Consider the following 20039-nt stretch of genomic DNA (forward strand, 5'->3'; position numbering starts at 1 on the left):
TAGGGTTGGTTTGATGGTTCAGGTCTAAAATAATTTGCTGTAAATGACTGAACTATGAATTCTGCTCTCTACCAGAAAATCCTGAAGGACAATGTGCAGCATTAGTTTGTGACCTTAGGTCTTTGAAGTAGTTAATTTCTGAATGGCTACAAAAAAAGAAGATTTTGGAATGGCCTAGTCAAAGTGTCGACTTAAATCTGATTGATATGCTATGACATCACCCTAAATAAGCCATTTACGCTCCAAAGCTTGAGCATTAGCTGATTACATGGCTCATATCTATTACATTACGTAAGAACGTGATTATAAAAATATGACTTATTATTCATGAGTCTTTAAACTCACCATCAAACAGACACATAAAGGTACAAATCGAGACTGAAACCTGTTTTCAGAGAACTTTAAACACTCTTAGGTCATTCTCCCTCTCTCTGTCAAACACACAAACATATGTACAACACACACCCAGGGGACTGAAACCTTATATTTACCAAGCACTGGAGCCCACTAAACACTAGCTGGCCCTTGGTGTTCATGTGATGTGTGATCACTGGGGACCAGAGTAGAGGAGGGTTTTTTCCCAGTGCAGAGCCGAGGTCAGTTTTACAGTTTCCGCACTGGCTGTTAAATGTAAAAAGGGGTTATTAAACTGATGTTCAGTCTGTATTTAAGAGGAATGTCAACCCAAGGCATCATAGCAGTATAGAATCTGGCGTTTCCTCTTCATGCTTTCCATAATCAAGAGTTCCTTTTTTGCTATATTTTCCTCATTCATACAGACCTTTAAACATATCCAGTGTTATACTAGAAGTATATTTGCGGGGATTACTTAAGTAAGCCTTCTATGTATAACTGATTAAACTGTTATGTAATTGATGTTTCTCTGGGGGAGAAAGACATGTGTCAGAAGAACAAGAAAGAATAGGTATAGAAACAAAATGATCAGTAATGAACCAAGCTGCTTTAGAGTTGTGGAAAAAGGATGGAAGACCTAGAGATTAACTAGGAGGCTCAAAAACATTAAAATGTTTCATGTGAGAATTGTCAGGTTCAGGAAACTATGGTATATGTTATAACTGAATGTGAGGAATATATCTGAGCAGTAAACATAACATTAAGCTTTTTTTATGTATGGTAATTGAGCTAAATGAATTGTATGTAGGTCTTGGGCCCAGATATTGGACGAAAAGGTGGCAGTAACACATTTCTTCCACTGGATGTCAGCCACCTAAAAATCCTGGAAGAAGAAGGATGCTCAAAGATTTAAAAAAAGTAACAGACACAAAATGTGTTAGAAACAACTTTAATTAGCTTATGATGTAGGATGTGCCAAAGGTGTCATGCTAGAACATTGTTGCAAAAAAACAAGATGACAGACAGGAAGAGCAGCATAAACACAGGAAAACTTTGCCCCCGCTGAGCAGCATTCAGGTAGTACTCAGCCACCTTCTTGTTGGGGTTTGATCCAGTGAACCAGAGCTGCATGCAGCGGCCAGAGTCTTTGGTATAGGTGGTGTAAAGGTAAGAATAGGACCAGACTTGTTCACACATGGATTTAGGTGTTGCAAAGACGTCAGTCCATTTTCTGCATTTACTGTCTGCAGGACACTTGTTAGTACCTGTGAGAGAATGTGGAGGTTTACATAAATCTCACATAAAGGAAGGAGTTACAAATATGTATACAGTGTCAAACAGTTAACCAGCTATAGTCAATCATATGCTGGGTCCGTGCTGTTTGTTTGTTGTGTGTCTCACCGGAGCTCCAGTCCCATCCTTTGTGCCAATCAGTCTTGCACGTGACATCGTCCTTGCAGTCTTCCCACCACTGTTCACAGTCCTCCTTACAAAGAGGCACATTCAAGATGCGCTCCTTACGCCAGCTCTGATCCACCTAAAAACAAGGGACACATTTTTTGCAAGTAAAGCTGGTTGTAATGTGGGAAATTGGTTATTTTTGGATGAAAATGACGTAATTGAAACATTTAATTCTGGTTTTAAGGACCATCACACAGGTTCAGCACAGCACAGGTTCAGCACATATAAAAGTTTTCTTTTATTTATCACAGACTAAGTAGTTCTTTTAGGTCTAGTTCTTTTAGGTCTCAGTGCAGCTTTTGTAGACATAACATGCTTATCTGTCAAATGGAGCTCAGTGTGAGGATTACTGAAAACTGCTCTACAATGGTTTTTATCCTTAAAAGACTGGACCTTCACAAATATATTGGGAGGCTCATCATCATTTACAGCTTCCCTCACATGTGGCATCCCCCAAGGGTCTGTTCTTTGCCCACTTTGGTTCTCCCTACACTTATTTGATTTAAATTTGAAGAACATTTTAATTCATAGATGATTCTTGGATCTATCTTCCCCTCTAAAAATAAACACTGCTGCTGCCGATCTAAATGCCTTACTCTACTGCTTGAATGATTTGAAACCAAGGATGACCCTTAACTTTCTCAACCCGAATGAACCAAGGAACAAAACCAATATAAGGCTGCCTCGACCATCTGACCATTCCTCCCACAGTTATGATCATATTCCTGTAGAAATTGTCAGAAAAATCTTCTCATTATTTTTAACAACACAAGTTATTTTAATAAACAGATGCAGTCCTGTAAAAAGTACCCCCAGTCTCCTTTTTTTTAATGAAAACTGACTTAAATGGCACACATTAGGTCTGCAGTGGTTTAGAAGTTATTGTGGGTTCTTTGTTAGCTCTTGGATGAGTCATCAGTGTGCTCTTGGATTCATTTCGTAGGCCGACCACTCCTAGGAAGGTTTACCGCAGTTCCATGTTTCATTAATTTGAGGATAATTGCTCTCACTGTGCTTCATTGGTTCCAAGCCTTAGAAATGGCATTGTATCACTAGACTGATAGATGCCATTGACTTTGCTTTTGAATTTCTGTAGATCTGGGCATGATGTGATGGTTTTTTAAAGATCTTTTAAGCTACTTCATGTTGTCACACAAGTTCTATATTTAAGTGAGTCCTTATTTTAAAGGTCTGGCAGTAATCAGGTCTGGGTGGTAAATTCAACTCAGCTTTGAACTCATCTATCTATTTTAGCCTATTAAATACACATAATTTAAAACTGCATTTTTTGTTTACTCAGTTTACTTTTTTTCTGATGCAAAAGTTTTCTGATAATCTGGAGTATTTAAGTAACCTATAACAAAAAAAAGCACAAACAGAAAAAATCTGTTACGGGGAAATATTTTTTCACAGCCCTGTGAATGGCCTTTTTTAAAACCAGTTTAAAGCCCTTGCTAAGGTCAAGCCATTTTAGACTGAAAGAACAAGTTATTCACACCCTTATTTCTCCAGGCTTCTCTGCACTGGGGTTCCCAGTTCACTTTAGAATTTAGTTGAATATTTTATTGTTTGTTTTTAAAACTCTAAATGCAGCAGTATCTTTATACCTATGCACTCCTAGAAGGGTGCTGAGCAGATACTCTTAGATGTACCGAGGAGCTAATTAACAAGGATATCAGGCTTTTGCTGTAGCTGCACTTAAACCTTACAACAGCTTGAACTCACATTAGGATTTTGTCAATGTTTGACACTTTCAAAGTCTGCTTAAAACGTATTTTTATTCCTTGGCATTAAAACAGAATTGAGTTATAACATCTTTAATCTTAATTCTGTGCCGTTTTACTTCTATTCACAGGTCATTATCTCATTTTATGTGCATATTCCTGGATCATTTAGGTACATAGCATATTGGTTAACTGCTGTTGGTTTTAAAATAAATTTTACTTTCACTATTATCCAAATAAACAGTAAAAAAAATGTAAAGTTGTTTGATAAAATAATTTTGACAGTGCTGGATGCTTAAAATCAACTCCAGTTTAGCCATTTTTGGTCAAATACTTTTGCCGCCATCTAGTGTTACTGTCTCACAGACACACAACACACCCAACGCCACATACTAGACAATACACACCGGTTGTATCCAAGGTCCCAAGTGTGGCGAGCACTCATAGAAGCAAGTGTCCTGGATGAAATGTTTCTTGCACTTGGAGCTCATAGCACCGCAGTGGTTCCAGTTAAAATTGTACAGGTAGGAGTAGTCGTTGTGGGCCTCTTCGCTGGTGTTCGCAGTGCAACATGCATTGTCACTCCAGGGAGCACACTGCAAAGAGACAGTTATATCATGACCTGTAGGTGCTCCCAGAAATGTAGCCCTCCTTGCAACTCAAAGGCAATAAAATCCCCGTTTATATTTATAACCTGATGGAAGAGTGCTCCCTCAGGGCCTGGCTCCACTTTCTGGTGTTTTGCATTCATGCACATGTTGAGTTCGTCTAGAGACAGAATGCCACTAGATAGGGCAAATAGAGAGGCCAGGAACAGCAGCATGACTCTAGAGAAAGCAACCAGTGGATGTTCTTTATTATATGGCTGAGAAAACACGAAAACAACAGTCCACTAATAGTATGTTTCAAAGTTCAACCTTAATCTGAAGGCATGTCTACCCATTCATCTTTCTAAACCATTACCAGAAAGTATACAGATGTGTATCCCTCATTAAGATAACTTCTGGAGATATCATTCTTCCCTTGGCTTGATCAGAACAAACCAGTCCACATCAGTCCAATTTTATTGTCAGATTACAGCAGAAAGACGTTATGGAACATGGTTTCTTGGTTTTGCAATAAGTTTTATGGTCTTTGTGTTAATACTTTGTCATGTTTGGCAATTTGTTCTTTGGTTGGCTTGATTCTTTCGATTTGTTAGGAGTCAGCTGTCAATTTGTTTCTTATTTTGCCTGCAAAACCCTGTTCCCCTGTTCTTCCATTGTTCTTGGTTGACCTCTTCATGCTTAGGTCTGCGTTTTACTTTCAGCACTTTCTCATTGGTAGTTTTCAATCTTGCACATTTAGTCTTAGTTTTGTTTTAGTCTTCTCAGCACTCAGAGTAATATAAATGTCCTACATTAAATGATGGACTCCTAATTTACATTTTTCATGTTTAGTTATTTTAGCCTTTCTTTTTTAATTTTGAACCTGAACCTTCCTCCTGCATAACTGTAATAGATTCTTTTCAACTCTCCATCCTTGTGCTTATAAGACATTTATAAATGACTATAGGTTTCTTTCTAGAGTGTGAGGAGCTTCTTTGTGCACAGTGGCTTGCAGAGGTATTTTATACCCTCTAACCTTTTGTCAAATTATTATAAGCATACTGTTTATTTTATTTGGATTTCTATTTAATGGACCAACACAAATAGTACATAAATATGAAGTGAAAGGAGAATTATACATTGTTTTTAAATGTAAAAACATTTAAAAACATCACATACCTGTGCAAGCCTCGGGGAGAAAAAAATGTCCCTGGGGGGAAAAAATTATTTCGCTGTTGTTAAGCTATTTCTGACAATAACGTCATGATCACTTTCTATAGACGATACACCTGAGTTTGTCTTTCAGTTTTTAAGTCTGTCTCTCTTCTAGACATAGCTATTGGCTGAGCTTTCACTGCGTCTAACTGTATGTGCTCTCTGTCATCCTATAGACTTGAAAACTGGCTCAGAGCTGATCTGCTTAGCTGTGTTTCTCTCCTAGATGAAGCCACTAAAGGAATTACTACTACCTTTAACTTTTAACTTTTTCTTTTACATAGAAAGCACTCTTAATTTAGTTCTTCTGTGTTTTTTGTGTTTATGCTCTATCTAATCAAATCCTGTTAGTTGTAGCAGATGGCCACTCACACGAGCCAGGTTTTATTTCTTCCTGTTATAGGTGAGTTCTCCACCGCACTGTTGCCGCACGCATGGTTGAGATAAGGGATTGCTGCAAAGTTAATGATTCGATGCAACCGACCCTCTATTGTTGCCACATGTGCAATCAGAAGGAGTAAAGTAATTCGATGGAATCTGCTAGGTTTCCTTAGATAGAAAACCCTTTCACCAATTTGATCAATAAACTGAACTCTATTGCATTGTTTTATAATTAGGATCAAATTAGAAGATATGTAATTGACTGACTCTGATTGGATGAAATTGGCAATATTTCTGTGTTGATAATGGATGTTTTTTTGTAAAGTGCCCTGTGTTATTTCTCTTCTAATTTATATTAATGTCACCCTTTGTTTTGTTCTATCAAAAAAATCCCAATAAAATACAGTAATGTTTGTTGTAATGTGAGAAAACAAAATACTTACTTTGTTTAGAACACAATGTTTTTCTCAATTCAGAGCAGCAGAACAACCGCATGAACTGTTCAATCCTTTCTCGGTTGTCTGGTTAGACAAATCAAATATTTTACTTTAAACCAAATAGATCATATTTGTCTCATAGCTTAAAAAGACCTGCTTTCACATTTACAGTGAAAAGTAATAAAGAACAAATCCCTTTTACCTTTTCAGATTCTGCAAAGATTGTCTTGAAGAAGTTGTCCAGTAAAATCTTACCCCCAGTCAACCTCTAGCACACTTTTTGAGACAAAACAAAAAATTCAAAACACACATCTCTCCTTAAATAGTGTGTGTAAGGCTGCTTGGGAAAGGACTGTGACCAAGCACAAGGTTGTCTCTAATACAAGGAAAATATGGAACCCTCCATGGCTATTAAGTAATTTGTTGCCAAAGTCCAAAGTCTGGGTCAAGGGTGTTGGACATACCAAGAATGGACAGAAAAAGAGTGCAAATTCCTTCATAAAAGTATGTGATCACCTGAGCTTTTATTGCATATTGCAGTAGATAGTTTGGCCAACCTCAAGGGGTTTCCTCCACCCTCTCCTACCCACACACTTGATAGAAAAACTGGAATAAAATGACATTGTGAATTGTTATAAGAAAAAGGAGGGACTTAAGACATGTTTGTGCTGCATCTGCCTGAGTAACACCCTGGTTCAGATGAAACATTAACATTACAGCCAAGATTTTTAATCACAGTGATCTTTTACAGGTTCAGCAATGTTAGAAATAATTGGTATTACAACATGAAAAAAGAACAACAACAAAATTCCAAACGAAATATTATTTTAGATCATTTCAAACATTCTGCGCGTGCCAAAGCTTGTTATCGGCCATGGCGAGTGGGAGCAGCACCTGACATTTAATACACATTTATTCACATTGCTGTCATTCAAAACATAGCTGCTGCTGCTGGTGGAAACCTAGGGTTTACCTGAAGCAGGGTTACTACAGTACCTCTAAATGTTTGTGAGTATCTGTCTGTTGTCAATCAATCACAAACTAAACTGACACAAAAGGATATCAGCCCAGTTGGTGCATGTTTCTGTTACTGGATTGTCTCATCACAAACCAGTATTGAATAAAGGTGGATATTTGATTTTTTTTTTTTTATGCAAAATATTGATTTTCTCTTTCCTTTTTTGAGTGTAAGAACAGATGAGTAGAATTTTAAGCCTGGTTTAAATTTCAGTTCATGTTTGAAATAATTAGAAAAGAGGAACGAGATGGAGAAATTGACCCATTTCTTTATGAGGCACCTAGTTCTGCCACCTTTATGAACTGTGACTGGAGGCCTTTTTTCTCTCTACAAAATCAAGTTACCAAACAAGCCTGGTACCATATTAAGGTTTTTGATTTTTTTTGAATGAAAGATATAAAGTAACCCTTGTTTGAAGAATCTTATACATTCTTCTTATAAAATAAAATAGAATAATGCACTACATTTATCACGTTTCCCTCGGCTTTTTACCCAAAACTGAAAAACCCGCTAAAGCCAAAGGACATATTTCTAGACTATCCATCACTCCCCCGGAACCCTTTATTAAAACATTTTGATATAAAGCAAATTGCATTTTTTTGTTTTTCAGTTTTTTTTCTGGATATTGAACACATTTTTACGCAAGCGGAAGGTTTCTGAGGGGGACTTTATAGATGAACACCACCCGTTTCCGGGTTACTTTGTTTTGAATTATTTTGAAGCAACAGCGAGACGCTGACAGGTACAGAATTTGTAAGCCTCGAAAATACCATGATATAAAGTTTTGAATGTGCTTCTAGTAATTGTTTCAGCGGTAATTTAAATTCAAAGAATATTTCTAAACATTTAACAATAAATTTCTGTTCCTGTGGTGCTATTCCTGTTGTGTTTCAGGGTGAGTTCGGGGCTTTAAACTAGAACTCACCAGGTCACATAGACTTATATTTTTGTGTTTATTTTCTGACAGCCATGTCGACGCTGTTTCCGTCCCTGCTCCCGCGGGTCACTGAGTCACTGTGGTTCAACCTGGACAGACCGTGCGTGGACGAGTCGGAGCTGCAGCAGCAGGAGCAGCAGCATCAAACCTGGGTAAACCTTCACGTTGTGCTCCCCGTCTTCCCCGCTCCTTATCCCCGTGTTTTTAACTTGTGATCTCTGGCTGCTTCAGTTGCAGAGCATCGCGGAGAAAGACAACAACTTAATGCCCATCGGGAAACCTATTTTTGAGGTAATAATAGGCTGAGAATAAAACTCTTTTTGCGTGGTTTCCTTGCCTGGCTATGTATTCACTACTTTTCTTACGTTACAGCCACAACTACAATGTATTTTACAGGGATTTTCCGTGATAGACCAAGAAACGGTAGTGCATGACTGTTAAGTGGAAAGTAATGCATGGTTTTTCCTCTTCCACATTCGTATTCCCAAATAACTCACAAGCCCAGTTCAAGACCAGTTTAGATAAGGAAATGTTCATGGCTTGAGGCAAGATTCATTGGTTTGTTATTTCTGTTTAGAAACAGTCTATTTATGGCAATAATTATCACATCCTACAGCTGCTCAGGTCAAGCTGACCCAGTACGTGACTTGGAAAATTTATCTAGAAGGTTCAGGGAAATGTTTACAGAAACTGTAAAACACAAACTTTAGTTGGATTGGTTAACGAATTCCACATACACACCAATGATTTAAATTTGGCCACTGACTTCCCCGAAAATTAAGTGGAAGGAAATTAATGCATGGTTTATAACGTTTTTCGGCAAATTAAAATTGTGGCATCCATATGCATGCTGTCCCTTTTATTCTGATACCCCTAAATAAAATCAAGTGCAACCATGTATCTTTAGAAATCACTTAATAGTAAATGGAATCCACGTGTGACTGACTCTCAGTATAAATATAGTTGATCTGAGTAGGCCAGAGAGGTCTGTTAGGGAATAGACAGCATTAAGGAACACATAGGACATGCCAGGGATTAAGTTGTTGGGATTTTTAAAGCATTTTTCATATGTATATTTTATGGCACAAGCACCCTTTAATCATTAGTAGTTGACAGGAAGAAAGGCAGTGAGAGAACGGGGAGGGCATGCACCAAATCGAACCCGGCACAGCTGCGAAGAGGACTATAGCTTCCATAAATCAGACGTATGTTGTAAATTAAAGCTGTAATGGTAGTTTCAACTCAGAGGGGCTGAATACACATGTATATCACAGTTTTCAGATCACTAAGTGGTATATATTTTGAAAACTGATCAGTTCACTGTAGTTTTCATTTGATGGATGTAGGCAGGTTATGAGGAGGAGGAAGAAGAGGATGACGAGGATGAGGAAGACAGTGAAGAGGACTCAGAAGACGAAGAAGACATGCAGGACATGGATGAGATGAATGACTACAACGAGTCGCCTGATGACGGGGAGATCAATGAGGTGCCTTCATTCAACTTTCTTATCTGCATGTCTTGTTATGACTCCACTATTAATGAAAGGTTTCTGTAATCCAAGTAAAAAAAATAAATCTCCCTTTGTTTCCCTCTATCAGGTTGACATGGAAGGAGCAGACCAAGACCAGGACCAGTGGATGATTTAATAACATTTCTGTTGGAATCAATGTCTGGATGTCTACTCCCTCGCTAAAATGTGACTGATGCCTAACCACTCTGTGACTCAGATATGTTTTAATATTTGTGTACCTGGGATTAAAATGTAGTCAAACCACAATAAGAAACTTTAGGGGGGGAGAGTTCAGCTGAATCCTGAGCTGCGATCCATCAGACTTAAATGCTGTAGATATGGTTGGACATTTCTGTGAAGTTTGTTGCCTGGAACACATTTATATGTTAACCTGGCAAATTTGTGGCAGATATTGCCATTGGTCCATATTTCTTGTATTTAACTGCAAACACCTTTAACCTATAGATCCAGTCAAAGCAGCTCAAAACCTGTCAGGTGTTCCCGACATAGACCTACGAACTGTTTTGGACACTCTGTACCCAGCAATCTGTCATTTAAACTTTGACCTGGTCATATCTTAAGTCATGTGCTAGAGAGAAGTTATGAGCAGCTGATTGAGCACACCTTGCTTCAGTCAGCAAAAATAATTTGCTAACTGTAAAAACAACACATCTCAAATAGAGCCCATTTGTGTTTTATTCCTCTGCTACTGAGTTTTGGTTATAGACACTCCTTCAGTAGAAGGTTTTTAGAACCTTGTAAAAGTGTTAATGTGTTCAGGCAGCTAAAATGCCTCTGCCTGCAGTTCTCTTCTTTAGAGTGTGCAGCTGGCGAACAAATGCTTTGATTAACGTTACAGGTTTGGACAGGTTGTGAGAAATTATTTTTCTAAGTTGTATTTTTATTTCCTATAATTAAAAACAACCACATGTTTTGTTAGAGCTGACTTGCTGTTTATTGGGAGAAACGTTGAAAATGTGTAATATTGAGTGGGGCTCTTGTAAATTCAGTTAGGAGGAAAAGAAAATAAGATTTTATTTTACAGTTAGTGTCCAACATTGACTTTATTCAGTTTGATATTTAGTAGAGCCGCAGAGTAGAGCTGCTGCTCCTCCACATTGAGAGGAGCCAGTTGAGGTGGCTCAGGCATCTACTGGTCCTTCTCAAAATATTAGCATATTGTGATAAAGTTCATTATTTTCCATAATGTCATGATGAAAATTTAACATTCATATATTTTAGATTCATTGCACACTAACTGAAATATTTCAGGTCTTTTATTGTCTTAATACGGATGATTTTGGCATACAGCTCATGAAAACCCAAAATTCCTATCTCACAAAATTAGCATATAATTAAAAGGGTCTCTAAACGAGCTATGAACCTAATCATCTGAATCAACGAGTTAACTCTAAACACCTGCAAAAGATTCCTGAGGCCTTTAAAACTCCCAGCCTGGTTCATCACTCAAAACCCCAATCATGGGTAAGACTGCCGACCTGACTGCTGTCCAGAAGGCCACTATTGACACCCTCAAGCAAGAGGGTAAGACACAGAAAGAAATTTCTGAACGAATAGGCTGTTCCTAGAGTGCTGTATCAAGGCACCCCAGTGGGAAGTCTGTGGGAAGGAAAAAGTGTGGCAGAAAACGCTGCACAACGAGAAGAGGTGACCGGACCCTGAAGAAGATTGTGGAGAAGGGCCGATTCCAGACCTTGGGGGACCTGCGGAAGCAGTGGACTGAGTCTGGAGTAGAAACATCCAGAGCCACCGTGCACAGGCGTGTGCAGGAAATGGGCTACAGGTGCCGCATTCCCCAGGTCAAGCCACTTTTGAACCAGAAACAGCGGCAGAAGCGCCTGACCTGGGCTACAGAGAAGCAGCACTGGACTGTTGCTCAGTGGTCCAAAGTACTTTTTTCGGATGAAAGCAAATTTTGCATGTCATTCGGAAATAAAGGTGCCAGAGTCTGGAGGAAGACTGGGGAGAAGGAAATGCCAGAAGTCCAGTGTCAAGTACCCACAGTCAGTGATGGTCTGGGGTGCCGTGTCAGCTGCTGGTGTTGGTCCACTGTGTTTTATCAAGGGCAGGGTCAATGCAGCTAGCTATCAGGAGATTTTGGAGCACTTCATGCTTCTATCTGCTGAAAAGCTTTATGGAGATGAAGATTTCATTTTTCAGCACGACCTGGCACCTGCTCACAGTGCCAAAACCACTGGTAAATGGTTTACTGACCATGGTATCACTGTGCTCAATTGGCCTGCCAACTCTCCTGACCTGAACCCCATAGAGAATCTGTGGGATATTGTGAAGAGAACGTTGAGAGACTCAAGACCCAACACTCTGGATGAGCTAAAGGCCGCTATTGAAGCATCCTGGGCCTCCATAAGACCTCAGCAGGGCCACAGGCTGATTGCCTCCATGCCACGCCGCATTGAAGCAGTCATTTCTGCAAAAGGATTCCCGACCAAGTATTGAGTGCATAACTGTACATGATTATTTGAAGGTTGACGTTTTTTGTATTAAAAACACTTTTCTTTTATTGGTCGGATGAAATATGCTAATTTTGTGAGATAGGAATTTTGGGTTTTCATGAGCTGTATGCCATAATCATCCGTATTAAGACAATAAAAGACCTGAAATATTTCAGTTAGTGTGCAATGAATCTAAAATATATGAATGTTAAATTTTTATCATGACATTATGGAAAATAATGAACTTTATCACAATATGCTAATATTTTGAGAAGGACCTGTATACCGGATGCCTCCTGGACGCCTTCCTCTGGAGGTGTTCCAGGCATGTCCCACTGGGAGGAGGACCAGGGGACGGCTCAGGACACGCTGGAGGGACTATGTCTCTTGGCTGGCCTGGGAACGCCTTGGGCTTCCCCCAGAGGAGCTGGAGGTGGTGTCTGGGGAGAGGGATGTCTGAGTGTCTCTGCTGAGTCTGCTGTAAAAAGATTGAAATTCCTGAGGATTCCTAATATAATTTATTTATTTATTCACCTTTTATCTAAATCCAGGAGTGGATGTTTAAGGGAGTAGTTGGGTGGATACAGAAAAGTTCTAGAGTTCTTGAGGCAAAGTTGACGCTATTTCACAGCTTTAATAAAATGATCTGCATCAAAACGAATGCTCTCCTCATTTACCCAGAAAAACTACAGGGTCTTGCAGAAGTATTCAACGCGAAAGCCTTGAATCATTTCATGGTTTTTAACATTATAACCACAAACTTGCATGTATTTTGAGGGAACTTCATTGGGATTTGTGATGGATAAAAAAATTAATCCCCACAGCATAATGCTGCTACCACCATGTTTCCCTGTGAGCCTGCTCCTCAGGGTGATGTTCAATGGTAATTTTCCAAGGAGGTCATAAAGTCATATTTTAGTCTCATCCGAACAGGGCACCTTCTTTCACATGTTGGCTGAGTCCCCTAAACATGATTTCTACTGGCCTCAGCTTTAGCTGCTAATTAGATGACCTCTTAAGGATGTTGGTTGCACTGGATTTTATTTAGGTATGAGAGTAAAGAGGGATTACAATTGCACACTTAAAATTTTAGGTTGTTTCCCCCAAATATTTTTAAAACCATTAATCAGTTTCCACCACTTAGCATTTAATTACTACTTTACGTTTGTGTATCACACAAAAATCCCTATAACATAAGAAGTTTGTGGTTGTCAAAATATGTCAGCATATAAAAAAGGTTAAGGTATTTTGGAAGACTGTCTGCTGAAATGTTAATTTTTAATCAAATACAATTTTATGTGATTTTTTTATACTTTGTCATAGTTTTCTTTACAAAATTGTTATAAAATGATCATGGATTATCATGGAGTATTTGAATAGTAGACGCATATTTTATTTAATTCCCTGGTAGACCAGCTCGGCCATGCCATCCCTGATACCCTTGCTATACTCTAGCATGGCTCGGTGGATCTTCCATTCATACAAGCCGCACTTCCGGAGGTATCGGAGGAACTTTGGGGCCCCAGGGAACAGCACGTTGTCAGCCAAAATCATCGACCCTTTTCCCATCAGACCGCATCCCTCCAGGGCCTGGAACAAACAGACAGGTGGGAGCAAGGTACATTATCTATCAACTTTCAGCTGAATTAATAAAGTACCACACATTTTTGTGGTAAACTTGTTCATTTAGCTTCAACAGAGTTAAAAGTGTTGTGTTGGGGAACCAAACTCTGGCTTATAGAGGCAACTTTACACTCATATTCATTAGGTCGAAAAGTAATAAGTGTATTCAAATTTGAATTGAGATGTTCAGAAGAGTGAGACGAAAATCTAATTCCTATCTGAAATACGTCTATAATAATCTACTACCTGCAGGTCAGGGAGGTAGCATTTCTTCCAGTGGTCCATGAAGACAAAATCCAGCCTCTCCAAGTTGTAGTCAGACCGCAGCCGAGGAATTACCTCATCAGATGGATTCACAATGAGCTCCACCTGAAGAAATAAAGAGGTTATCCAGAGCATAAAGTTCATATAAAATGGTACTTTGTGAGGGCTTAACATTTTTCTGCTGTCTCACCGTGTCATCATCAAATCCTGCCAAACGGATAATTTTCTCAGCGATGGCAGCATTTCTTTGGTCCATCTCGATGCTGTAGAGCCGAGCCCCCAGAGGCAGAGCCCGGGCGATTCTCACTGTGCTGTATCCACAATGAGCACCCAGCTCCAGCACTGTCAAAGGGCTTTGCTCCATTAGCAGTCGGTCCAGGATTTTGCCTAAAAAATCCAGAATTCAGAATTTCTTTCCATATTAACTTGTACCTACGGAAGTAAACAGGTTGTTCACCTTTTCTAGGCCCAATGTTGCTGATGAACTCCACCTTGCTGCACCAGTAATCAAATGCGTCAAGGATGCTGTCGGGGTCTCCAGGGGTGGAATTGGTCAGAACATACTGGAACGCACGCTCCTCGCGGCTCAAACCAGTAACACAGTCCCTCCAAATCCTAACCAGGACCGCCCGATAGAACAGCACAAAGAAGTAGCGGTACTTGATTATCAGTGTCAGCAGAAGGGGGACAAAGGCCAAAGCAATGGCAGGGGACACCATCCTTGAATAGAAAAAAACCCACAGATATATACATTTTGTTAGAAGTGTCATGCAATCTCATGGACCTGGATGCCAAATAAGTACTGTTAGTTAGGATTTAACAAAAAGTTCAATGAGACTTTTGTGATAAAAGTGGAACTGTTTAAACCCACTCTCTAAAAACTATTTGGTTATTTCACTGACCAAAATTCTGGGTTTATACTGTAAGTGGAGGAGGTTTAACCAAACATTGGGTCAAAAACATTGATTGTCAATCAACCTCTTCCTCAGGATGAAATAGGAATTGGTCTGTCATTTTCTACCACTTATTCCATAGTGGGTCGTGGGGGAGCTGGTGCCTCTCCAGCATCTCCAGCAGTCTATGGGCGAGAGGCGGGGTACACCCTGGACAGGTCGCCAGTCCATCGCAGGGCAACACACAAAAAACCACACATTCATTCACACACCTAAGGGCAATTTAGAGTGACCAATTAACCTAACTGGCATGTCTTTGGACTGTGGGAGGAAGCCAGAGTACCTGGTGAGAACCCATGCATGCACAGGGAGAACATGCAAACTCCATGCAGAAAGACCCCTGGCTGGGAATTGAACCCAGGACCTTCTTGCTGCAAGGCAACAGTGCTACCAACTGCACCACCATGCAGCCCTACAGGAAGTGGTAAGAAAGTAAAACATGCCTGTATAATTATGTTAATATCAGTGGATTGTGTGAAGGACTTCAGTTCATTCTGGAGGATATGTTTTTCCCCTTAGGCCAACATTAGCCTTTTACCTGTTAGCAGTTAGATCAAGTAAGTGCTAGCTTTAACAACATTCAAACTTTGACCAGAAAATCAATATAGACAAGAAATATTTAACATACTGTCTATTGAGTAGGAATTTTTTTTTTCACATTCAACTGTTTATAGGTTTTCTTTGAAATCATGAGGCCATTAATATTCCATCTTTCATTCTTGGCTGCATGGTGGTGTAGTTGTTTCTACTGTTAAAATCCTGGGTTTGAATCCTGGCCAAGGCCTTGCGGTGTGGTTTTACATGTTCTGCCTATGCATGCATTAGTTCTTTCAGGGTACTCTGGTTTCCTCTCACAGTCTAAAACTATGCATGTTAGGTGTTTTGGTACCTCTAAAAAGTGTGCAAGTTTTTGCAACCAATAATTTAACAGTGGCCAATAACATAATATCTGCATAGAAGAAAATAACTGTGGCCATTTTATGTTTAACAAAGCCAATTACCTTATAAACAGGCCAATAACAACTTCTTTTGCCAACAGTGTAATAACCTATGTTATTGGCATAGCATTTAATAAAATCCTTTTAAAGTATACCTGCATAAAACATGTCGGTTGCAAGACCACTTTTCTTTTCCTGAATTCTAGCATATTCCACTAAGTGCTCACTAAGCTGAGGATCAGTTGCACGGAGTTTGTTGCAGTTGTGTGGAAATGGCAAACTCCACACCGCTGCAAAATGCAAAAAAGGTGCAAACACCAAAAAGGTGTCTCTTTGTTTCCTGTTTATAGCCTGCCTGTCTCCCACTTGTCATTAGAGATAAGCACCAGTCACGACCCAGTAAGGATTAAGTATAAAAATGGATAGATGGATCATTTATGCAAATATTACCTGTTTAGTAGTCCAGGTTTAGGAGTATTCTTTACTACCTGCTTTTTCAGTATTCTTAACCATAAGACATTAATCATATTAACCTATTATTTGGCTGAAGACCTAACATCAGGACTTGATCAGTCTGTTTTTGGACCTCCTGCCCTTTACTCAAAACTGGGTTGTTTTTAACTCTGTAGTTTTTAAAGTGTAAATACAACAATCATTTTATGAAGACTGATCAATGGGACTCGTAGTTTTGAGTTTAATTCATAAATTCATGCCATTTCATATTTCTGTCCTGCTTCAATGAGAACTGGAAGGATCAACTTCAGAGAGAAAACCCATGTTTTAGAAGCTCGGTATTTTTTCTAAACCTATGGTCTTTCAATCACAAAGCTATCAATTTGAGTAAACACATGATTATGTTGGAATGTTTTTCCGTTTATAATATGCCCTTTCTTACATTGTTGCCTTAACGTGCAAAGCTCCATATGGATCAAAGCCTTTGAGACACATTATCACTAGTGTCCACTCTGAAGTCGTTCAGAATCAATCAATATGAAAATAAAGTGTTCCACCATTGTCAGCATACCTCACAAGCTCTCGCTGTCAAACAAAACCTGTCTGAATGAAAAAAAACAAGAAAAACTCACCTGTTTTCTAATGAACAGCAACACTTAACTAAACAGAGGTGAAAAGAAGCAGTCCAGCTGAGACCAGAGCATGAGAGAAGTGTGTCTATATCCGAGAAGCTCAGGGGCTCTGCAGTGTGAATAATTCATGCATCACGTGGATGAGAAAACATGTATACCGTGATTATCTGCAGTTATTTTAACAATAACAGTAACATAAAGTTAAAACATCAGTTTGTCTAAATTGTAAAATGTAATCTGTAAGTTCCTCATTTGGCAGTAATGAAAGCAGAGCAAAACTTCACTATGTGAAGAAGCAGACGGTGATACTGATGGAGGCTGCATGAAACCGATACATCAAGTTAACATCAACAGGTGTGTTCCTATGGAGTCCAATTTCTGTCTTCACTGAGTCATGGGGGACATTTCCAGAAAAGGATGGTCAGAACCTTATGCACCCCTATAACAAGAAATGTAATACAATAATATGTTTATTTAAATATAGAAGGAAATATTTAAAAAAAAACAGTAGAACTATGTGAGGTACAAAAGAGCAGTACCAATTGAGAATTTCTTATTCATGTGGACGTTGTTCGTGTCATTTTAAATATTTTAACTGTGCAAACTATAGAAAAAGAAATAGTAAAAAAAATTGTAAGAAAAATATAAATTTAATTACAGATTGTTTCACTGCAAACAAGTTTCAATTTCTACTAAAAATGCTCACTGTGTTAGTGATAATTTTATTAAATTACAATTTCTTTTCATGCATGCCCACAAAAACCCACAAGCATTACCCTTGTAGGTATATGCTCAATGTGAAATAAGAGACTTTCCTGACATTGCGTCAACATCACTGCTTGTGTAACTTTACCAGAATTGTGCTGCAACACCCAACAAGCAGAAAAGCAGTTATTTTCAGTTTTCTGAAAAAAAGAATAAAATTAACAACCATTTTGTCAATATGGTGGATTATTGTAACTTACTTAGGCTGTGTACCACTGCAAACTTACCACACTGCATGTATGTGTTTTCATTCTTCAACCTTTTGTACATGAATTACAGTTTCACTTGTTTCAGTGTTTTCAGTCATCTTTAGCAATGAAGAAAAATAAATACATTTTTTTATGTACTTTTCCAAGACTTTTTACCAAGTCCACCTAGGTGGTAAACATGCATTTAGAATTTGAAATTGTACAAGAAAAGTAAAAAAATACTACCATATCAAGAGAAAACTACAAAAGTGGGTTCATAATTTACAATTTTGTAAAATTGTTCAGTGAAAAGAAATAAATGTATTTGTTCCTGACTTAGTAGCCTCTTCTCTGTTTATGCTCCTGCCTTGCCCCGCCCCATTCAGGGAATCATGAATGAGTTCAGTTATCATGGATAAACACAAAAACAAGACTTCCACACTAAAAGCGTATTTTTGTGCGCTTCCAGATGTCTAAAGTTTTGTGTGTTGTCAGTCAGCTTTGTCAGGTGATGCAACCTCAGCATCGACAGCTACTTTAACTACTTTAGCATCCTTACATGTCAGGGCATCCGCAGCTCCATTGTCTCTTCATCTAGCATCCTAGTTTATCTGAGACAAATTCATGAGCACTATTTCTAGCACCATACTTATTCAACTTAGATATAACCAACACTTCCCAGAGTGATGGCATCTACTGTATTTCTGCCTTGTTACAAAGAGAAGCAGTAATGCAAACAATCGCTAACTAAATAGCGAAACAAATATGTCATGGTTACAAAAAATTGTAGAATACAGTCTAATAATAAAAATAAGCTTTTACTGCAGAAACTGCTGTTGAAATATTTTCAAGATCAACTAAAAGGCCAGTGAGGCATGATATCCACTTTAATGCACATTAGATGAATTGTAAATTTCTCAGAGTATAAAATCAACACTTAAGAATTTTTACTATTATATTATTCCTTAGTAGTAAACTTTTGTTACTTTTAAGGGTTTCATACAACTTATGCAGTCTGCCTAAAGGTCGAAGTGTATGACACACTAAAGTCCAAAAAGAGGCTTTTATATGCAGTGCCTTGCGAAAGTATTCGGCCCCCTAGAACTGGTCAACCTCTTGCCACATTTCAGGCTTCAAACATAAAGATATAAAATTCAAATTTTTTGTGAAGAATCAACAACAAGTGGGACACAATCGTGAAGTGGAAAGAAATTTATTGGGTGTGTCAAACTTTTTTAACAAATAAAAAACTGAAAAGTGGGGCGTGTAATATTATTCGTCCTCTTTACTTTCAGTGCAGCAAACTCTGAATGATCCAATGTTGTCCCAAATGACTGATGATGATAAATAGAATCCACCTGTGTGTAATCAAGTCTCCGTATAAATGCACCTGCTCTGTGATAGTCTTAGGGTTCTGTTCAAAGCGCAGAGAGCATCATGAAGACCAAGGAACACACCAGACAGGTCCAAGATACTGTTGTGGAGAAGTTTAAAGTCGGATTTGGATCCAAAAAGATTTCCCAAGCTTTAAACATCCCAAGGAGCACTGTGCAAACAATCATATTGAAATGGAAGGAGAATCAGACCACTACAAATCTACCAAGACCCGGCCGTCCCTCTAAACTTTCATCCCGAACAAGGAGAAAACTGATCAGAGATGCAGCCAAGAGGCCCATGATCACTCTGGATGAACTGCAGAGATCTACAGCTGAGGTGGGAGAGTCTGTCCATAGGACAACAATCAGTCGTACACTGCACAAATCTGGCCATTATGGAAGAGTGGCAAGAAGAAAGCCATTTCTCAAAGATATCCATAAAAAGTCTTGTTTAAAGTTTACCACAAGCCACCTGGGAGACACACCAAACATGTGGAAGAAGGTGCTCTGGTCAGATGAAACCAAAATCAAACTGTTTGGCCACAATGCAAAACGATATGTTTGGCGTAAAAGCAACACAGCTCATCACCCTGAACACACCATCCCCACTGTCAAACATGGTGGTGGCAGCATCATGGTTTGGGCCTGCTTTTCATCAGCAGGGACAGGGAAGATGGTCAAAATTGATGGGAAGATGGATGGGGCCAAATACAGGACCATTCTGGAAGAAAACCTGTTGGAGTCTGCA

At 38.9% G+C, this 20039-nt stretch overlaps 3 protein-coding genes across 6 annotated transcripts; 1 reads left to right on the forward strand and 2 right to left on the reverse strand.

The window, feature by feature from the left end:
• Nucleotides 1-1287: 1287 nt before the first annotated feature.
• Nucleotides 1288-6543, reverse strand: folr (folate receptor). 2 transcript variants are annotated; one of them, XM_047390784.1, is made up of 7 exons: nucleotides 6362-6543; nucleotides 6166-6243; nucleotides 5306-5336; nucleotides 4234-4366; nucleotides 3947-4135; nucleotides 1756-1891; nucleotides 1288-1619 (listed from the first exon to the last, which is right to left on the reverse strand). In XM_047390784.1, the coding sequence occupies exons 2-7, from the start codon at nucleotides 6215-6217 to the stop codon at nucleotides 1339-1341; spliced, it is 822 nt and encodes a 273-aa protein (XP_047246740.1). In that variant the 5' UTR covers nucleotides 6218-6243; nucleotides 6362-6543; the 3' UTR covers nucleotides 1288-1338. The 2 variants fall into 2 exon arrangements, with proteins under 2 accessions (XP_047246740.1, XP_047246741.1); XM_047390785.1 differs by lacking the exon at nucleotides 5306-5336.
• A 1258-nt stretch (nucleotides 6544-7801) lies between these two features.
• Nucleotides 7802-10566, forward strand: anapc15 (anaphase promoting complex subunit 15). 2 transcript variants are annotated; one of them, XM_047390786.1, is made up of 5 exons: nucleotides 7802-7919; nucleotides 8145-8266; nucleotides 8346-8405; nucleotides 9461-9601; nucleotides 9714-10566. In XM_047390786.1, the coding sequence occupies exons 2-5, from the start codon at nucleotides 8147-8149 to the stop codon at nucleotides 9759-9761; spliced, it is 369 nt and encodes a 122-aa protein (XP_047246742.1). In that variant the 5' UTR covers nucleotides 7802-7919; nucleotides 8145-8146; the 3' UTR covers nucleotides 9762-10566. The 2 variants fall into 2 exon arrangements, with proteins under 2 accessions (XP_047246742.1, XP_047246743.1); XM_047390787.1 differs by having other exon boundaries at nucleotides 7888-7930.
• Nucleotides 10567-13381: 2815 nt separating this feature from the next.
• tomt (transmembrane O-methyltransferase) lies at nucleotides 13382-19069 on the reverse strand. Of its 2 annotated transcripts, XM_047392100.1 has the most exons (5): nucleotides 16963-19069; nucleotides 14444-14706; nucleotides 14177-14373; nucleotides 13969-14091; nucleotides 13382-13689 (listed from the first exon to the last, which is right to left on the reverse strand). In XM_047392100.1, the coding sequence occupies exons 2-5, from the start codon at nucleotides 14703-14705 to the stop codon at nucleotides 13492-13494; spliced, it is 780 nt and encodes a 259-aa protein (XP_047248056.1). In that variant the 5' UTR covers nucleotide 14706; nucleotides 16963-19069; the 3' UTR covers nucleotides 13382-13491. The 2 variants fall into 2 exon arrangements, with proteins under 2 accessions (XP_047248056.1, XP_047248055.1); XM_047392099.1 differs by lacking the exon at nucleotides 16963-19069 and having other exon boundaries at nucleotides 14444-15093.
• Nucleotides 19070-20039: the final 970 nt, after the last annotated feature.

Source organism: Girardinichthys multiradiatus, chromosome 18 (assembly GCF_021462225.1).
Source record: "Girardinichthys multiradiatus isolate DD_20200921_A chromosome 18, DD_fGirMul_XY1, whole genome shotgun sequence".
Taxonomy (NCBI): Eukaryota; Metazoa; Chordata; class Actinopteri; order Cyprinodontiformes; family Goodeidae; genus Girardinichthys; species Girardinichthys multiradiatus.